The sequence below is a fragment of the Loa loa genome (assembly GCF_000183805.2).
Source record: "Loa loa unplaced genomic scaffold supercont3.16, whole genome shotgun sequence".
Taxonomy (NCBI): domain Eukaryota; kingdom Metazoa; phylum Nematoda; class Chromadorea; order Rhabditida; family Onchocercidae; genus Loa; species Loa loa.
In genome coordinates, this window is record NW_018108196.1 from 129,908 (window position 1) to 151,884 (window position 21,977).

The window sequence follows — 21,977 nt, forward strand, 5'->3', positions numbered from 1 at the left end:
TTACTCCATGCAGGAAATTTTCTTTGATGTTCAAGCAGCAGAAATCAGGTGCAGCTTGGAAATAAAATACCTCTCCTTAATCTCGCTTATTTATGTATTTCTCTTTCCCATCTCCGGTGGAGCTATATACTACAACCTAGCTGTAGGGTGACCTCTCCTTCCATCCATACTACTAACTACCATGAAAAGTAGTTACCTTCCACGACAGTAAGTAGTGGTCCCGTACAGGTAACTTGCTTCTAATTCTGTACTGCCTTAAAAGGGGAAGCCGATTACTTCACAGTTTGTTATGACGAATTTCTCCATACTCCATATAATAGATAACTATGTAAGAGAGTTTGTAATAATCTAGCTGCTAATCCGTACGAAAAGCTCACGTTATAACGAATATCTAATGTAAGTAATCTTTATCTAATGTAAGTAATCTCCTGATCCAAAACTTTAAGATTCAAGGTTTATCAAAAAGCTCTACTATCTATTTACAATGCCCATTTACTCCTGTTGTTTTTATCTTTGCTTCGTCAGATCTATGTATTCGAATAAGTCTTCTTGACTGTTTAATGTTTTTTTCGTTATTCTGGATATAGCACATTTGGAAATATAACAATAAGATTTCAATGTACTATTCTTTCTAGAAATCACAAAAAAGTCTTTAAACTGATAATATAATTAAGAATACCATCATTCACCGCAGTCTACACCAATAGTGACTGCTCCTTATAGATTTTTGCTTTACACTGGTTTTTGCACACAAAAATTTCAATAATACAAAGGTTCGCATCTATGAAATTGAGAAGATACCGTTTAGACACAGAAGCCGTATTTTTAATAGTAATCGGTAATTGGCGCCAAACAACACTCATGCACGACTTCAGTAACTGATTGTACATTACTGAGTCGCTGCTGCTATAACAAGTTGGCCCATGGCGGTATGATCGGTTGCGGATTTTGCAAGTAACTCATAACAATAGCGGAAATTGAAAGCCTGAAAATCTGGTACTGTCGTCATAGCTGTTAATCAAAACTAACCGTGGACAGAAACGTACAAATAAGCAAGTATAACATAAGCTCTGCAAAGCTGGAGCAAATATATAATGCGAGATCAAGTAAGCTAAAATTTATTTGCTGTACTTTTGCCTTATACTAACGCGAAGAAATCTGCGGAAAAGGTACATGAACCGTGAATGCTTCCATGTTGCCGCCTTCCGAAAGAACAAGCTCATGAAACTGAATTACAGATTATAACAGAGCTCACATGAAACTGCTAACAATTTGTTTTGCATCATCGCTCGTCCTCGCATTCGCAAAACTAACACAGGAACATAGAAGTGCGACCCAGGCGCACCATTTCATCTGATAAAAGATTAAATTAGAATAGAGTGAAAGATTAAAATTCTCTCCTTAAAGTCTGTTGACGCAAATGAACGTGGGTCGATTGGACAAATACATCATAAGTAGCCTTTAACAATTCTGCTAACAAGAAATAATGATCAGTTATTTCACTTCCTCATGTAATATGAAGAAGTGTTATACAGAACCATAAAAAATAGCGCAAATCTTGCAGGCAATCAAAAAAACAGCATATTTCATGAAAACAAATACTCTGCTAATTGCAAATATTGCGCAACTGAATCAATTCGATTATGGCATGCCAGAAAAGTTATAACAGCATAAATTTTTAAAAAAAAATTGAGGGAAAATAAAAAAACGTACTCTCATCATTAATCCACACATACTAAAAACCATTCCTAACACATTCATGTATTCAGGGATTGGGTCATCTGTAAGCGAAAGACATGATTGCGGATCCACAGGTTTATATCTAAAAGAGGAAGGATATATATTGATTTTTTTCCAATTCGAAGTTCATAATAATATTTGCATTAAAAAATCGCAGATTTCGTATCTTTTGGTTGGTCGCCCAGTTTTTTTCAACAAAATCAAATTTAATTCATTCCAGTTCCAACTGGGATATTGGGGGGTTCATTAGAATCGAGCAGATTGGAAATAATCTTACCTTACTATCCTGCCAGGCCTTTTCACATCACCGTTCTGCATATTTATTCTAGTACGAAAATAATCAAACCAACGAATCTGAAATTTCCATTTCTGTTTACAGTATCATTTCATTCGATATAACGGAAAAAAATGATTTGAGTTAACATTCAAAACTTTAAACTCCCGAATTTCAAATCAGGAATTTCAGAATTTTCTCTGGATTCCATACAAGATATCCGAAAACACTTGCTCATTTTGTTACAATGTACTTTAATCTGCCATGAAAAATGGCTATTTTGAAAAGTTGTCAAAACTAGTTAGGCACAGATTTTTACTCTTTATCACGATTCTTAAATTTTGCAAGTAAATGTAAAAAGATTTAAGATTTTAAGTGATTGAGGCATTGCAATTTAAACAGAGTCATCTTAAATTAAGGGACAAAAAAGTGCTGACAAATTTTTAAGTAACAAAATAAGATGCAATCTAAATTAATGAAACAACATAAAAAGAGAAAAACCAAATAAACCACTTGCAAAATGGATCTCATATGTAGTATTTCTGATAAAATTTCCAGAAATTACATGCAAATGATGCCGAATTTAATATGCAAGGACAATCCAATAAATTTACTTCCTTCAGGACAATAGTTTTAAATTGCGGGACACTTCGTCTATATGATTAAATGACATTCTTGATCAAAAACTAAAAAAAAATTTGGTCTAGCAAATATCATGAAGTTACTGATGGAATGGAATCTGAAAAGGCTAAATTTCCGGACGCTTTTTTCTTTTGCACCGTACCGCCAAGAGTATCAACAAATCTTCGCGCAAGTATGTCTTCTTGAATATGTCTTTTCAAAGATCGCTGCATTATTTCGATAATTTCTTTCGCGAAAACTGTTCGGAGAACCGGGATAAGTTTTGCTGAAAGTTTCAGATCACTTGGTGTAACAATCATATTGTCCATCGCAATGGTAACATTACCCGCTTTTTCGATATAATCTGGTAACGGTGGTACCTAAATTCCAGCACAATTATTACCTGGTTAGTGACAGCGAAATGAAACAATAATAAATTTAGGAACATTTGCAATGTGGTCTTTCTGAATTTGCTTTTAATTTGTACTTTTAATTTTTTAAGTTCTCTGTCCAGCTTTCTAACAAAAAACTGGAACACCACAGGAAATTGTACAACGTAAACCTTCGGATACTTAGCACTAAAATGTGTTAGCACCAAATTCTTCGCGCCCATTCGTGTAGCAACATCAAAAGCTTGCTTCATTGTACTATGTTTCTTATATAGAGCATGTGCCTGAAAAGAATTCAAAAATACAATTTCAGTTTCAAAGGATTCAATTCAGAACTTTGAAATTATCATAAAGTAGGAGGGAAGATGAAATCGGTAAAGAGATGGGAAGACAAGATAATTCCAAATCTCTTCTACATAGTGTTTTGATCACCAAATAAAATGAAAAATAACCTCTTCATCATCCGCAAAAGTCGACTCATGAACAAGAACTAGTGCATCTTTCCCATGATTCACAAGCTGCTCACAAGGCATTGTGTCTCCGGAGAACACAAATTTTCGGTTATTCAAATCGGTAAATATATAACCAACAGCAGTTCTTGCATGATTCACCTGAAATGGAAATATATTTCTGCTAAACTTTAGATACTTATAAGATGGACAAATTAAAATCATAGAAAACATAACAATTCATCAAAAAACTCGCCATGCAGACCAAAAAAAAAAAAAAAAATTGTCATTTAACACATACATCGTCGATGATTCTTCCACTGGCGCGTGTAAGGCCAGACTAAAAACTTAACGAATGGATTGTTGGGAGTTAGAAATATAAAAAACAGTGATAAATGACCTTAACCGCAATGATACTTTTGAATCCAAGACTTTTTACATTTACAATTTCCGGAGGCATTTGACCAGTCAAATCAGCCGCCTCTACTGGACCTCCTTTCTCTTGGGAAAGTCTGTAAACCAGAATTAGTGATTTAGTACGAGGCAGTTAAGTGATTTCAAGATAAGCTTTCTGCAACATAACCTTCCTCTTTACACATTCCCGAAAATTCAGAATTTATACCTCCATAAATTTTTACACTTTCCAAAACAAAATATTATGAATTTTAGAAGTATCAAAACTTACGTCCACAATATCTTAGAGATGTCCACAATATGCATATCTCGTGTATAATTACCAAAACTACGATCAATATCACGGAAAACTTTCAAAACATGATTTCCACCAATCACAACTAACGGTTTATATGTCAAACCTAAAAGTTATCGACACAGTAGAAAATTTACGAGACACCTCAAACAAGAAATATTAATATCAAAACTTAAGATGTGAACGTTGAATGTACCTCTTTTCACAAATAATTTTTTCCGACACTGAACAATTGTGAAAATCCCATGATAGTGATCCTGATGACCGTGTGTAATGAAAACTGCATTTAATTTCAACAACAAATCTTCACAGACTACATCACCAAATAAAGTGCGTAACTGACCTTGAAACACATAGCTTTACACTTCATTTAAATTGAATTTCAAAAAAATGAATTCTTGAAGTTTTTACATTCACCTGCCTGCTACTACTTCATTTTTTTTCGAAGGTGTATTACAAAAAAGGGAAAAATCCGTAGCTGTGGAATATACTGACACACTAATAAAATATGTAACAAGCCTCATTAAAATCTCAAATTATAGAAAACTTTTAACCTAATGGTACTCGACGTATCCAGTTTTAATCAGCAATAAATAACGTAATAAATCGATAGGAATTCATAAAGATCATGCAATACTAAAGAAATGAACAATTAAAAAAAGCTGACCGTATGATCCTTCGCCACAATCAACAAATATACAAGAATTTTCGTTAAATTGAAGAAAATATGCGCTAACATTACGGAAATTAGTAGGTACGGCTGACGATGTACCAAGAAAACAAATCCGAGGCCAGCTGTCTTCGTTTTCTAGTAGATTTGATGAATCTAGAAGAACGATATAATGTGATAAAGAAAATTGAATTTATGTCGCATCTGTACTTATTTATTGAAGGATACAATATATAATTCTTCCAAATTTCTCGACAAAAACAACTTATCCCGCACAACAAAAATACAAAACTGCAAGGCCTTCAAAAGCAAATACTGCTCACATGTATCAACAGTACTACATCCGTAATGACAAAAATGCATTTGCCTACAGATGCCAAAAATCTGCCTACACTTGACTTCCATCAAATTCCGATTCTCAGAGTAAAGATATACACTTTACAAAATGGAAGACAAATAGAGTAAGTGAAAAACCGGTAACTTACTACGCATGAACAAATTAATGGCTTCAGAAGTTGCTGAGTTTTCTTTGAGTTGCAGCAACAAATCAGTCAGAATTAACGACACATTGGGAGGTGATGAATCCAAATTGACAGGCCTGCGCAAAAAATATCGTTGGAATGGCCTAACATAAAGATAGTTACCGCTCCTTTCACAATCATCATCCTGGAAAAGACAGTTCAAGATATGACTCTAAAACCTAAAGATATCAATAATTTCAGTTTATTCATGCACAGGTTGCACGAAGAAACAGTATACTAAGATGAACGAAAAGGAGGGGAAGACAAAAATATACCATTGGCTATTTTTTCTAAAGAACGATTAATTTAATAAAAATGAAAACATATTATTAAAGATTTTTAAATCCATGCCTGTAATTTAAAAAAGAAAAAAAATATCAGATACAAGCACCAGAAAGTGGTCTATGACAGAATCTTGTTGATTACCTGCTGTATAGTACCACTGAATCCTTTTGGATGCAGAAGAGGGAACAACTTTGGACAAATGTGATTCAAGATAACATTAATACGATACACCGCCTCCATGTGAGGTAGACATGGACCAGTGCCATTGACAATGATGTGCTCCACACTTTGACCAAATGAAGCCATCCAAGATTTGTATTCGTCATTAATCAGCACTGAATTTTCAGTAAAATGGACGACATACCGCAAAGTTTTGTTTCGTATATTGTAATCCTGCAAAATTAAATTATTAAAAACATGGAGAGGTATAAAAGTATGTAAATATAAAAGTGTGTAAACATCTGACAAAAACATTAGGAATAAGTGAAGGATAGTCAAACAGAATAGAAGAGATAGAAATTCGATACTAACATGGAATTTCCTTCGTCTTACCTTCAATTAATGGAAAAATGTAACTTACTCGAAGCAGAGTATTATTCTGCAATGATGGCAGTTTTCTTAGATCACTGCATTCAACGATAAGACAAGCATATTGTGGCTTAGCCTTTAAATCGCTTAAAACTTCTTCTGCCTGTAGTAAAACTTCATTTATTTGTCTATTATACAGTATTGTTGGTCAAGATTTTGATTTTAATCTTTATTTAAATCCCAATCCCCTCAATATTTCTGATAAATTTCATTCATTTAAAACAAATGTGGTGGAAACTACCAAAGTAATCCTACTAAATTACCTCGTAAAAAGTGTCATGTATTTTTCCAAAAAAAACCAAATGAGATGATACCAAACAGTTTAACTGGCGGTATAAAAAACAGAAACAATGAATCAAATTTTGCCACAAAAACCAGAAGTGTAATTCTCAACGTCTTGCTTTCCATTTTATACTGTCCTTAAATATTTAATTGCTCATTCCCTGAACTGCAGTTGCCAATTTGGGCTACACGAGATTGAACGCTACATGGTTCTGCGTAAGGAAGCGTTACGTCATAATCATAGTATTCGCGAAATCTGTTTAACTGGAGTAGGTGATCCAAGGAGTTCTCATAATAGAACAAAAGAACAAAAAAGAAACCTTGATAAAACGTCCATCAGACAGCGTTATATTTTCCCCATCTTTCAGTTGCTTCATGTGAGGACCACTAGGAATTTTTAGCTTCTTAATTTTTTGGATATCCAAGGACCTTTGCGGCGGCTTCAATTCAACCAGGAATGCTATATCAAGCTAAAAAAACCTGAGAGTCTTTTTTTTTTGGAAGGAAGTTCTGTTACATAATAACTTATCTATTTCTGAGAAATATTTCCAACTTCATTCAAAATTCAGCCTCAAAAACTTATTCACCCATTTCCAAGCTTAATTCATTCCACATATTGCGGATTCCACATACTGTGAACATATTGCTTACGCAAAATGTAAACCTTTTCCTGCATTGATCTTTGAGGAGCAGAAAATGTTGATACTGGTATAAAATGTACAATCAGTGCATCATCTGAGTAGAGGCCGCAGCTTAGAGGACGCTCTTCCACATGCAAATCGAATTGTTCATTTAAATTTCAATAAATTCTATCTTTAAACGGAAAATCATTAAATAAAACCCACCTAGCAGATAGAATCAAATAAAAAACATTCGATCAAACAGAACGCTGGGACCCGATATGAAATTTGAACTAGTCTAGTGAAATTACCAGAGTTCCAAGTCTTTTGTATGCAAAAAATTTACAAGTTCATAATACTAAAAAAAAGTTATATAACACGAAATGTCACAAAGAAATAGCCAAGAGTCTCAACACTATTATTTCAATTTTATAAGTAATTCGTAATTCGACTATACGAACTGTTTCAATTCCAACAACAATAAGCTTCAAATCGGAAACTCCAAATCATTTTAAAAATGATACCTTAGTGGTTATAGTTGACGGGAAATCAGCATCAGTGTGATCATTCTGGGACTCAAAATACTTCGTCTTGTTATGAGAACCATGCAACCTGATAACTCGTTCTAGTTTGGATGACGATGACGCTACTGGTGTTTTGAGCAATCCAGATACGCCGGCAAAATGTTCCCAAGTATCTCAAAAATTTGTGTAAAAGTTATCAATTCAATGCTACTTCGAATGCGCCTCAGACAGATTACTTAATTTCAGCACTGCTTCGAACTGAAGTTTCACATATTGTAAACAAATGTTTAGAATTCTAAGGGTTAAAATTCCAAACATAAACAAGTTTACTAATTTACTTCACAAATGTAAATTACCTCTTGTAAAGAAGATATCAGTAAGATTTATAGCTTTCAAACGATTCGCAGCTAGAAATCGTGAAGTGCCTTCCGGACAGTTAAACAAATAATCCTTGTAATTTGTATGTATAACGACACATGGTCTAAGGTGAGTTGTGCCATTGCTTATAATCTGCAATAAAATACTGACAAATGCAATGGCTTTTACAGCAGTTAAGAGAATACTGAACATAAAACTCTTTACAACTTGAGCACTACCGTCTTCGCAAACGCTTTTCAGTTATTAGTTTGAAAAGTTACAAGTTCTTGATTTAACGAAAAAAGACCTCGATTGATACGCAAGATGGGATTGCCGGAGGTGTTTTTGTTTTGTTCATTTGTTTTATCTCCGCCAGTTCTTTAGTTAAAATTTCCACAGAGGATAACGCTTTTTTACCAAGATAGGTGCTCTTACTGTGCCTAGAAAAATATTACAGCAATTTAAAAACTGGAAAATTCTTCCCCAATCAGGCTACATCTAGTTAGTTAACGCAAAATAGTTATGATTACGTATTTGGATACCTGACAAGATATTTCCTGTATTCACCGATTCGTTGATTTAGAGCTTGAATAATTGCTTCAGTATCCTGCTCCTTTTTAACTGAAAGAGATATCATGCATAATTTTGAGGCAAGAATATATCAAATACACTTCTCACTCTATCGCCTTGAAATTCCTCATTAAGTATTTCAGATTCCTTAGAAATGATGCCATCTATGTCAAACTTGCTTCCAACGAAAAATTATATGTAACACTGCTAACCCCCAACCATTTGATAATGTAAATTGGAAAAAAGACCTGCAAGGTATTTCTTTTGAAGTAAGAAAGTATTGTAGCAGAGAAGTTGGGAAGAAATTGTTTTTCCAAATAAAAAAGTGCTTCGCCGAGCTAACATTCATCGATAAATGATATCAACCCAATACTTCCATTAAAAACTGAAATTTCATTTCTAAAGACGAAACTTAAGCATTATAAAGAATAAAAACAGGTCTACGAATGCTATAACAAATTCAGATTAGTGGTTAACTGAGGAATGCAGCTTGAATTCAGGCAAAGAAAGCTCGGAGATATAAGTCTGGAAGATATAAGCTCAAAACATGTCGCTCATAATACCTTAGAACAAATCCCTAAGATCAATACAGCTTCTCGAACAGTGCACCTCTCGCATTTTTTACAAGTGACGTAATCGATCGTGTACATTTTTACTCATGAAGGCAACCATCAAAACAAATGTCAGACCATTCCCCACGCGACAACAAGTAGTACCCTCCAGATGAACAGACGAAACTGCTGTCCGTTAGATCTCGAAGTTACTAGTATGCAAATTCGTGAGTTTCAGCATTCTCACCATATAATTTCATTTCAGGAAGTATCATCAAAGGATTTCATGAGAAGTGAAATCTGGTTCGTTGTTGCCTCGCAAGAATATCCCTCCCGAGACATTGGAGTTGGTCGGGAGAGCATCAGAAATTATTGCACCTGTTCTCTTTTCTTCATAGATCACATCCGTTTATTGATTTTGGACGTACTTTATTCGAAAATGTTTTTTGTATTTTTTAATAATTTGTAATTCAAACATTTGTTAGGAACGAACCGATATTACATAGACACAGACATATACTTACACACACATACATAACTGACATCTTCATTCATGATTCATTTAATTTGCTTAAGTTAAATTTATCCAAGCAAATTATTTTCTAAAACTTATTTTCTGGCAATTATCATGTCACAATTAGAACTGTGGTACGTTTTATGAAGCTTTTGGTTCTACGCTTGTTTCTTTGTCTGCTTTGTCAACCGCCTCTTTTCTCGGCGGAGATTGTACCGGTGGCGGTACACCGACAACAGTACTTTTGTATTGGCTTAAAAGACCTGTTCCATCGCTCTCCGTGCTTGGAATTGATTTTTCCCAGTCGTATGGATATTCCTGGAATAGGTAGAGACATAAATTTGATTTAATTGAATTCAAAGATTTAAGATTTGTTTTTCGAAGGGATCTTCGCATTCAAATTCAGTTCAGGATGATAAATTCCCCAGACCTGACTCCTGGTATCTCGGATAGCGTTTCGCATCAAACTATAAATCTTATCGTAATCCGGTGTGTCGAAAAATTTTGTCTTGTCGCATATTTGGAGTATCTCAATGTATTTCCTCGGACAACCGCCGAACAACTTTTTTACACCTTTGTCTCTGCGACATTGCTTTTTGGATACGCCGATGGCATTGATTTCCTAAAACTGATGAACATTCGCTCGTTTATTCCTCACAATGTGTTTACTGACAAATTACGTATACTTTGTGCCCAAGATGTTTCACGGTGATGGTTTTAAACTTCAATATCGCTTCTTCTTTAGAAATGAATTGTAACGATGTTTCCATTATGTGAGATGCTTCCAACAGCATTGATTTCAGCACTCATCCGTTATTTTTCTTTTTTACCATTGTTCCCAAGTATTTCCACGATTTATTTACTGCTTCCCTTCTTTTATTACTATATGAAGAACTGATGTCACCAATTATTAAATTTATGCATTTATTGGTTTTTTTTCTGGTATTACCTTAATTTTTTCGAAAACTTCTGACCGTTTAAAAACTGTTTATCATTTGTAAGCTTTTAAATTGTGCATAGTTTTCAGAGCTCATTTATTACCTGCTAATGACTTAATTAGTCAGGATTTATTATTGCACAGGATATATTCAATTATTACCGTCATATTCCTCCAAGGTAGCTTGCCATTGGTGAGCTCGACCACCATATACAACCATGATTCTACATCATCCTTCCGACACAGTTCACGCAATATATGAGCTGATAACGGAGCATACTTTACGGTACCGCGAAATCCAGTTAATGCGCGAGGATTTCTCATCGTGCCATCTTCATGGATATATAGTCGAGCCATACCAAAATCAAGGACATATACCTAGAGCGTTTTTGGTATTTAATCAATTAGCCCGATCTGAAATTCTGAAGAGGTACGAATAAGACCCTTCAAAAAAAGTGATAGACCGTAAAAAGCATCCAAAATTACTTGAACAACGTTGTTAATTCTGATTACTTTCTGATTTGTATGAAACAAGTTCCAAAACTTTAGGAGTTTTCAAAAAACAATGCATTCAAAAAAAAAACAATACACAATACATTCCTTAGTTCATTGACTTCGGGTCTACCGATGGCGAAATTGCCGGGCTTGACATCGCGGTGCAAATAGCCGATGTTATGCAAATCTTCCAATGCTTCCAAACATTTAATGCCAACACTGATCGCTGTCCCCAATGAAAATTTTTTATTTTGAGCTTCTAGTCGTAATTCCTGCATAATTTATATTTTAGAAGTTGTTAAAATTAATTTTACCGTACACTTTGCTTATTGTAATCATCAGTGATAATTGCGCATTTCTCATCAATGCCATTGTTTTTTTTTTTCTGCCTGATCAGCAGTTTAAAGTAAAACATTGACCTGGAGGGATTTTCCAACCATAGTCATAACAATATAGAAGAAATCTTTGTGTCTGCCTTTATCCTCAATGGTGCAGAAATGTCGCAGGCGATCTTGCTCCTTCAACTTACTTAGTACTGTTAACTCCATTTTCAAGAAGCCAACTTTTTCATGGACACTTTCTACCTAAATGTCTTTGAAGTTATTTTTCTTCTGGGTGGCTTTTTAATTTGAGTTAATCAAAATATTTACAAGAATGCTATTCGAGATCTTAACTAATCCTCTATGAAAAAGTAAATCACCTTGAGTGCATATTTCTTGTTATTCTTGGAACAAACGTATACAGCACCGAAGGCGCCTTCCCCAAGTTTCCCATCAATCTTCCATCCTTCCACAATACTGCCAATTTCAAGTTGTACTAATTCTCCCATCTAATTCCAAAAACACTCACAAATCTCCTTTTAAAATTAACGATTTGAAAAGACGAAATGGTAATATAAAACACTTCCAAATTAATGCTGTTACCGACCCGTTATACCCCAGACCTACCGGCTTCTTGCAATTAAACAAATTAACAATGGAATCCGGATAATTATTACTAGGAATATATTGCTTTAATATTAAGTTAACTTTGAAAATAATTTTAATAGTTTAGCAGTTATCACGATCTTTGGACCTTCAGTTAAGATTGTTGTGAAAGGTTTTTCTGCAAAGAAATATTAAATAAAAAAAGTAAAAAAAAAAGTGATAAAGGCAAGCTTATGTGAATCCCTTTGGTGGTAATCCAACACAAACAAATTAATAGTAAGGTTTATTATTATATCAGCGAAATAATAATAAAAGAATATGTAGAAAAGGTCGTAGTATTAAACATGTTTAGGAAGGATCCAAAGATAAGGTATCAAAATAAATCTGTTTCAAGATTGAAGTGCGGAAAATTATTAGGAAGTTGAACTGAGTAAAAGAATCACCTTATAATATGAAGGGTAAGTCTTTATGAATTACACAAATAAAGTGGCATATAAGATGGATACAAGATCTTTACAATATTCCAGCTACTACATATAAGTTATTTATATATAAGATTAATCCTCAGGTAAAAATTTTATGAAAAATAGATAACCGACTCACTACTTTAGGAGATTTTCTAAATAACAAATAGTTGTTTGCTTTAACATATTCCAAAATTTGTCGGTTTTCCAACAAAGGTTGCCCATCATTACTAATTTGATGTACTGTTTAACCGACTTGAATATAAGATGTATACGACTTGAAATAATGAATATAATGAACGTACTAGTTACTATCAAAAATTTTGCTGTCATTAATAAGACTTAGCATAGCTTAAAAATTTAAATTGAACATCTCAGATACATTTAAAATTTTTAAAATCCACATTATGTTGTGTTTCAACCTTTTCAGTTTTATCTTTTAATGACATTTGAATTTCTGAAAAGACGTCATGGCCTTTGCTGTGATATATTGTACTTCACGCTTTCTATCCCTTCGCATCAAGATGTATTTTTTTTTTAATTTGAATGGTTAAAACTTTTCACGCCAAAAACTTCCCTTTCATCATGTGATTGGTCGTAAAATCAGAGGTTTAAACAATTTTGTAGCTCGTCTCCATTTTACAATGGTAAGAGAAATATATCCGATATGCGTCCTCGATTTAATGCATTCTCTCCATTACATTTTGACATTTCAACAACTCATAATTCCAAAATATTTGGAAAAGTTACTGTGAAATTTGCGCATGCCAAGCTGATTCATATTGCTGAGACTAAAACTTCGGGCCACTGGTTAAAATGCAAGATGATAGAAATTATGAAAAACAGATATGGAATATGGGATAACTGCTAAATTAAATTTTTTGTAAATTCGAATTTTTTCGGTCCCTCACAAATTCTCTTAATTAATTTGAAACTGATTCCAGCTGCTATTTTTGAAATAACTTTACCAGAGTTGTTTGGTATTTCTTATGAGTTAAGTAAATTACATGAATGCCAATAAATTATCGCTGCCTTTAAAGCTTGGCTACAACTTACTAAATCATGGCCGAGAATTTTTAGAACCATAAAACTTGAAAGATTGAAAATGCACTTATATCCTTTGCATTAAGTATATTTAAGTGTACTGTTTTAAATTCAAAAAGACTTAGATAAAAATTTAAAATTCTTTTGCAGTTGGAGCAAATTAGAGTTTTTGAAAACCGATTTTTTAATTTTATTTTGATCAAACAAATATTGTGAGTAAAAAATTCTCTTTGCGAAAGAGGAGTAAATCCTGATTAGGAATAATCAGAAAAGATGATCGTAGCGAAAACGAGTTTGCAGAAATAATACTAAATATGTTAATCGGCTAGATATTAAAATTTCGAACCGGAATCACAACTAGTGCTTATTTTGTAGTTTCGTTGGAGTTTAATTTATTTTACAGTGATAGGAATTTAAATATAATTAACTTCGAACCTACACTGCTTTCTTTATAATTATTCACTTGTTTAATTTAATTGCTTTTCCAAAGTGCTCAAACTGTCAGCATTTGTAATGCGAGGATTTTCAGATGACCAACGAGCCAAACATGAGTCATATCAGCTTTAGAAGATTTTAAAGGTCTTCCTTTCAAATGACTGTCTCATGTCGATGAAATGCGACAATAATGTCAAAAGCAGATTTTCATCAGTGTAAACATTCGGACTGATGTTTTCGTCATATGTGAAAGGAAGAGTGAAAATAGCCATTCAGAATATTTGCAATAAATCCGTATATCCACAAACCAAAATAGATTTGAAATGGGTGAGCTGTAAAAACTACAGGAGATAATGAAAGGGAAAGATGAACATAGCGATAGAGCCCAAATTATTTTTATTGAACCAGATTTTTCAGTTCCATTCTCTGTGAAATGAAATGCCATTAAAATTTGAAAGGTTGAACTAAAATATTCATGTCATAAAGACCGCCATATAAACTGTTGTCAGACTCTACTACTAATTAATTTGTCAGAAGGTCCAAAAAACTTATTTAAATTTAAAACACAGTTCACCGAATTCTTGGAATGGAATCAACAATCATTTCATATACAATCCAATATTCCATAATATTGTAGTGGTGACTAAGATTAGTCGTGCTATCACTGTAGCCTTCAACCTTAAAGTCTATATGTCAGCACAGCGGAGAATTCTGCAGTTTTGCCAAAGTTAAAAATTTTTAGAATTGCCAATAAACTAATTGATTTTTTCCTAAACTGGCATTTATTCTGAAATTGCAAAAGATTTGTTGACCCAAAATATCTACATGCTGATCGGTAAAAGTTGTTTTGGAACGTTGCAGGCGAATACTGTCACAGACATTGCTATTTTGGCCATAATTATAGGCCATAATTTTATACAATATAGTACGATTGTCAAATCCAATAAAATTTCCGATTAATGTTTGATGACTTTTGTCACACATTGTAATGAACCAAATTTGACGACAATCGTAGGACAGTGTGGTTATACTTGCATTTTATCCTAGGCTGTTATTTCGGAACGTTTTAACTATGTATGCAGTTATTTCAAAATTGAGGAAGTATGTAGTACAAAGTAGTGCCTTACAATGTTTATATTCAAATCAACAGTTCTTCTTTTCCAACATTGCATTGATTTAAGTCTTGTGTGTTGAATTTCATTCGAAAAAAGAAAAATCATTTGTTTATTGAGTTGGTAAGACATGTGTAAGATTCGTGCACTTTTCCTCATTTGGAATTGAATTTCAATTCCAATATTGACGAAAGTTTTCAAAATTTTATAAGTCCCTTCATAGAACTGATAGTTTTCCACTCATAATGCTTTGATTTAATTATTTGAAAATTTTGGTCGTCCTCTTTGCTTTTGGATCAGATTTGATGAAAAATTATGTTGTAGCTTGCATAGCATGACGATGATAATTTATGTCTTAATGATTATGAAATCCTACCTTTTTTGACCATAACCGACCAGTGATTTATACTTTCAAAGTTCCACCAACTGCAATGCTTTGTATGTCTAATAAGAAATAGAGGAAATACTCAGGCTACTTACTTATAGACTAAATCACATTTCAATTGCAGTGTTTTAATTAAGAATTTTCAAAAGCTTAGTCGGTGTTAATCCGTTGGCTGACTATAAAACGGGTCAATTTACTACACATCAAACGATTACATACTCATTACAGTTTGGTTGTAATTTTTTTATTTTCACTAGATCACTTAATGAAATTAACGGGAGAAAGAAGAATTAACGATAAAGCTTGTAAAGATAAGAGTAAGTACCTCTCAGAATAAACGAGAAATGCAGATTTTTTTACATGTAATGGTAAGTATAGAAAGTAATGAAGATATACTATTTGTCTTAGTTATAAGCGATTATGTGAAGTTCAATCAGCGATGGATGTTTGGAAATTTGTATGGAAGTATCGAATACATTCCGGACATCTAAATGTGATCAGTATTATGCATACAGTATCCCACACTCCAATGCTTGATTTCTCTTCCCATCGTAATTCACTTTAATGAATGTCATTATTACACTTTGAGAAATCAATTCGGTTCAAAAATCAATGCGCGACCCATTTCATTGCTATAAATAAACAAAACTGAGGATCGCATTAGTTCAGAATCTTTGCTAATCTTAATCAGTAGAATTACAAGGTTAAGATATTCAGCATGAAACTTCAAAAGATTTATGCAACCTGATCATTTCACATATTTTTTTGCATGAGTTTGATAGGTTAGCAGCAAATGTGCAAATGGTAGAGTAACACTGGCCATCAGAAAGTCCTGGAAAAATGTAATCCATTCTTTATGTTCTGTGCCGTCAATGAAAACATTCACGTTTTCATTGGCAAAAGGGAAGAAGTGAGGTTTAAGAGGAAAGAACAAGATTTTCTGATCACCATATATTGTATTTCAAATGCCATGAAATTTATGCAAATTCACCGGTACCATTCGTCTATCACCCATTCTACCACCATTTAACAATTAATCATCGCTGTACGACAATGCAATTTTTAAAAATGTAATTACACATTTGTAATACCAAACCTGAAGGCGAATTCAGCTGACTTCTATTGCTCTGTCTAAAAATTGCATCTCGTATCAAAGGTCATAGGACAATCTTTTGTTTTGCATTTTGAAAGAATCACAGTTTTTGGTTGCCAAATAATTTCTAAAGCTTCATTTTAGATTGTGAAAGAATTAGTGCAGTTGTTATCTTATTAACTTAAGACCTTTGAAACTAAAGACTGCAACTTACAGAATGAATTTTTGAGGATGGCTTAATGACATTGTAACCGACATCTATCACTTGACATTTCCTGAGCCATTCCGTATTGAACTTTATCGAAATATATTGATCAAAGTATTTAACAGTTGTTATCCCACTTTAAATTGAATTCATTTCCATTTTCATTTTCCGTTTCAATTTCAAGTAACTATTTCTATTTCCAACTCAACGAAGATAACTCCTTTTCATACATGCAACGGATAGATAGTAAAAGACGACTATCTATTCAATCAATAAATGATCACCTTTTATTTCCGTTACAAACTTCATCATTAGGCATTTACTATTACTTGAAACTTTCCCAAAAGAAACTGGCGATTTCAAAAATCGCTGATCCATCACATTCAAATGTTTATTGTAAATTTTAATTTTAAATACAGCGATTCGTTTAAGGACCGCCCTGCAAGCTAGTGGACAATGGAATGGTAAGGGACGGGAAAGATTGATGAAAATCGCATATAAATTGCCGGCCTGCCTTTTCGGTAAGCTGTCTGTCCAGTTTCCCTTCTCGAACCTTTTTAGTAGGAAATCCTCACTGTCATCAGTAACAGTTGCAAATACTGGACAATGTCCATCAATATACTACCACTTTCCTGCATCCTGATTCTACTTATACCTGTCTCATTTTCGGTAATTTTTTTCTCCAGAAATATTTTAAATAATTATGGGAACTTGTTTAGTATAATTTTACCAAGTATTATAACTTAAAAAAATAACTGTACCCCTCAAGTTCTAGCTATCGCAATCTGTGCAAACAAAATTATGCTTGGAAAAAGGCTTTGATTATTTCTTTTCCTGAAAGTGACGAGATTTTTTCCCGATTCTTCCCTGATCCTCATTCTTTTCTAACGACCATTCATGATACTATAAGACCAGGTACACTTTTACCTACCACAGTCCATGGAAAGAAATTCCTATTGTCAAACAACTCATCTGTATTTGCAGTGTCTTGCAAACGGTGTATGCGCTCCTGGTTTTGGCGGTTGCCATCCTCAGATTCAGCAGCACCAAGCAACATGCCAACCGCCGTGTGCTCCAGGCTATCATTGCGGGCCATACGGTTGTACACTATTACGAACACGGGCTCATGGCACAAATCTTTTCAAACCAGATTCGAAGAATGAAGAATCAAAAGTAGGCTTGGAAAAGCACAGAAATTTCGCGATCACTTTACTCTTCTTAAATTTAAAATAATTTATTAAGAGAATAGGAACAGAGCCAAATATATTAACAGAGATCTGAATCTTTTTGAATATTCAACTAATCAGTGTGAAAATTTGATGTAACTTTTGTAATCACAAATTACAGAGTCCTAATCAGTTGTTCATGGAATGCTGTGAAAGCAGAAGACTTTCAAAAGCTTGCTTGCAAAAGTGTTCAATTCAAGATTACACCAAAGATGCGGTACTTCACATAATGACTAAAACAAAAATATAATTTAAAATCTAATAACTTACCGGAATTAAGGTTGAGTTTTGATCTTGTCTGAAAATCAATACAAATAATCTAAGCTACTGAAGTTTGAACTAAATCATTGGATCCTGTGTTAGACAGAAGTAAGTCCTTTGTAAAACTGTCTCGTCCAACTATGATTTCCAATTTTGCTCTCAAAACAAGACCTCAACGGGATGTTACAAATCGATACATTATTTGTCAAGTAGGAACCTTTTCTTGAAAAACTGTTAAATACTAAGATTCTATTGACGTGCTCAAACAGTGTCTCTTTAAAAAATATGTAAGTTTTGGAATGAATGCTTATTTGTTTCATTATTTCAACCATTATTGCAGATTGTATAGAAGGAGGATTTATATTAGAAAATAGATGGATGATATGCTTCCGGATGTATACAACATGTTATTTTTTAAGATGAAGCAGTTTTAGTTAATCAACACTGAATTTAATCTTTCTAATTAAATTTTTGTCAGAAAAACTCCTTGTATTGCTTAGTTTTTTGTTAATTTTTTCGATCGGAACAGCAAGCAAATCATGATTGAACAGTTTTTTATTATCCTATTCACCGATAGTTATTTATGTTTCAGTTGATAAATATGTACTTCAATCGTGATCCGTGTCCAGTCTCTGCTGTTGCAGAAATACAATTTTGTGCTGCACAAGGACGCGATCATCGTCAATGCTGCGCTCGAAATGGTAATATTTTTTTGCATTTAAATTTAGCTTTATCATTCGACAGTATACCTTTTGATATAATTGATTTAAATTCTACATTATTTCAATATGTCAAAATTCAACTGATATTTTGTTTCTGCTCACTGGCCAAGTATAACACTGCATAATTAGGGCAAGAAAAAAATGCAGAAACTGAAATTTTCTTTCACTTCGAAAAAGAAAACGAAAATCAAGTTAATTGAAAAAATTATTATTACTTGACGCTTTACAGAATAAATGAATTATTCATCGGTTTACTCATTTTTCGCTTTTATTAGTGAAAATCCTGGAATTTCAATAGGTAATCTCTGTAATAGTTTGAATTGTGATATGGTTATGTGTTAAAAAGGAACTGAGAGCTCGTATTAATTTTAAATTTTGGAAATGAACTAGTTTTAATCGAAAACATTACTTACTATATCTCAAAAATGATTACAGATAGGTTACAATATTCATCTCAATATAATGTATTGTGGAATTATGAAGATAGAAAATGATCAGAAAAAATTTAGCATAATTGATTTAATGAAGCGGTGAAAATCATTTAAAATCAAATTTATTCTTGAAGTTCAAAATTAAATCCACTTAAATTACATTTGCTTTCTTTCTTGTTTCTCTCTCTTCTTGTCGTTATGAAGAGTGATATACTGTATTTTCAGATTCCCCTGAATCCTTTTTTCCTAGGTCCTACTAAGAAGAACGTCCTTCTGTGCCATTACAACAACCCTCTCATTATCAAACTCCTCTAGAGGAAAAAAATCTTTTTAATAATCTTTGGTAATTGTATTTGTAGTTCAGTCAACAATTTTTGCTAATCACAATGCCTTTTATTCAAGGAGTTGGAACAACATTAGCTGGTGATAAGTGCTTAATATTCTGTGACCAACGTCCAGGGAATATCACACAGTTGGACTACAGTTATTTAATTTGCTACGATCGTTTTGAGAGTATCAAAAGCTGTTTCTGGCATGATATGACACAGAACTCTTTGCAACGATTTTCGCGACTTTTTTAATTTGTTGTACTACCTTATCAAATTTTTATAATTTCCAAATTATGTTAATTACTTCCATGTTGCATTATTCACGTACTTCTAAACCCTGTTTATTTATCATTTTTTAAGTTGTCATGATCACTGTTTACAGAAAGAAAATTCAATTTTATGATGAAATAGTGATTTTGAAGAAGGAAAGTTCAGGCTTTCAAATTTAATGACACAATTTTAATTTGAAAATATTCCAAAGGAATTGATCCTTTTTAAAATCAAATGATTAAAAAAAGTTCGATACAGTTGAAGCTAATATGACCAGTAATTTACTGAAATTAAAACAAAGTGAAATATTGATTTTAAAGCAAATTTCAGTCTTGGATTTTACATGGCAAGAAATGAAAATGTTCTCATTTATACCAGTCCTCCCAGTTTGCTTTAAGTCCGATTCTAAAGATCATTTGTTTTTGTCCTGCTACGTAAAAAATTTCCCACGCTTTTCCTCAGAATTATGATATGATATCTATATTAATTGTCCTTTACCGGATCAGTTCTGTTGTTTTTTTTCAAGGAAAATTGCAAATTTTCCACATTTCGGAAAACTTTTGACGGGAACTGATATCTCAGTTTAAGGTTTTATAAGGAGTAAAACAAAATTTATGCGAAACTACTTCACCTTAATTTCATGAGTATAAAAATTATTATCTTCTTCAAATTCTTCATGCTTTAGGAAGTTTTTCTGGATATGAGTATTTAATTACTTTCTAATTTTTCGAAAAGTTTTTTTTTAATTTTGTTTCGAAAAGAGGAAAAATAAAGCGAAACTTAACTCATAATGATAGCTAAGAAAGAACCCTTGACTTTCCAACATTTCTCTGCCATTAGTCTTCGAACTTAGAGGTCTAATTTAAAAACTAACTTCATTCTGACATTATTGAACATACGAATTAAATCAAATTAAAGGAGAACTTGAATGATATTGACTTTTGATTTTATTACAAAAATCGACAGAGCTGTCAATGACTTAAAAAAGCACCGAGGATGATAGAAGAATGTCACGCTTCTCATTGCCTATGTCTTTCATTTTAATTTTTCTGTACTTTGAGAGAAACTGTAGAAGTTTTTAATAGAATTAACAGAGCCAGCCTGTTTGAGAAAAGAAGTCAATTTTCAAGAACTGAACTGAAAACGAAAATAGAACAATTGCATGACATGCTTTTCTTCTATTTCATTTCTCAATTAAATGTTAAACATTAGTAGTTTGGGAGAAAAAGGACCTATGGTACTAACCAGTTTAAAAGTCAATATTTACAGTGACGTTTAAATTCACCTTTTTTAAGATATGTCCAAGAAATAAGAGTAGGCTTAGAAGATAAATTGATTACATCGCTATACTTTGAGAAGAATAATTTAGCCAATATGAAGAAATTTGAGGGAAGAAAGTTTGCTGAAAGGAATCATGTCCATACAAGCGTTTAGTCTTGGTTAATTCAATTCATAGACAACAGCCAAATTCATAGAATTGGGTAATGAATTGTAAATGAGTCGAAGAATTATACTCCAATTGAAATAAAGTGAAGGAATATTCCTGCCATTTGACCTTTAACCTGACACGCACAAAAGAAAGATTAGAGTGCAATTCATAATGGTTTTTTTAAGACTTTTACGCCAAAGGAATAAAAGACAAGAAATGCTGCGTGTTCCATGCAGCAGAAGTAAATGTCGAAATCAAACCTCTTTATTTTATTGACAAAGTCGAGATACTCAAAAAAAAAGATGTGAAAATTTCCATTTCCGGGGAATCACCACGAACTATCGATGCGCATTTTTTGCAGGGAACTGTGTAAATTTTGCAACCGTTTTCTGTCAACCCTTTTCGATGGTGACAAATGACCGATTTAATAAAAAGTAACCACTTTTTGAAGTGTATGTTCGCCTATCACCTATATATATCCTATATATATATATATATATATATATATATATATATATATATATATATATATATATATATATATATATA

The 21,977-nt window shown here is 32.9% G+C and overlaps 3 protein-coding genes across 3 annotated transcripts; 1 reads left to right on the forward strand and 2 right to left on the reverse strand.

Annotated features, from left to right (window-relative positions):
• Window positions 1-737: 737 nt before the first annotated feature.
• LOAG_01193 (metallo-beta-lactamase superfamily protein) lies at window positions 738-8,666 on the reverse strand (the record flags this gene model as incomplete). Its single annotated transcript, XM_020445669.1, has 19 exons — window positions 738-985; window positions 1,256-1,353; window positions 1,714-1,822; window positions 2,018-2,094; window positions 2,740-3,015; window positions 3,198-3,308; window positions 3,477-3,635; window positions 3,874-3,985; window positions 4,159-4,288; window positions 4,379-4,525; window positions 4,850-5,008; window positions 5,338-5,518; window positions 5,800-6,051; window positions 6,239-6,349; window positions 6,849-6,998; window positions 7,673-7,845; window positions 8,029-8,182; window positions 8,337-8,469; window positions 8,572-8,666. The coding sequence occupies 19 exons, from the start codon at window positions 8,664-8,666 to the stop codon at window positions 907-909; spliced, it is 2,706 nt and encodes a 901-aa protein (XP_020303898.1). The 3' UTR covers window positions 738-906.
• Window positions 8,667-9,805: 1,139 nt separating this feature from the next.
• On the reverse strand, window positions 9,806-11,925 carry LOAG_01194 (CK1/WORM6 protein kinase; the record flags this gene model as incomplete). Its single annotated transcript, XM_003136734.1, has 6 exons — window positions 9,806-9,982; window positions 10,095-10,286; window positions 10,764-10,979; window positions 11,198-11,368; window positions 11,516-11,680; window positions 11,797-11,925. The coding sequence occupies 6 exons, from the start codon at window positions 11,923-11,925 to the stop codon at window positions 9,806-9,808; spliced, it is 1,050 nt and encodes a 349-aa protein (XP_003136782.1).
• Window positions 11,926-17,366: 5,441 nt separating this feature from the next.
• On the forward strand, window positions 17,367-19,981 carry LOAG_01195 (hypothetical protein; the record flags this gene model as incomplete). The annotated part of the gene is made up of 5 exons (XM_003136735.1): window positions 17,367-17,429; window positions 17,745-17,933; window positions 18,108-18,203; window positions 18,840-18,948; window positions 19,803-19,981. The coding sequence occupies 5 exons, from the start codon at window positions 17,367-17,369 to the stop codon at window positions 19,979-19,981; spliced, it is 636 nt and encodes a 211-aa protein (XP_003136783.1).
• Window positions 19,982-21,977: the final 1,996 nt, after the last annotated feature.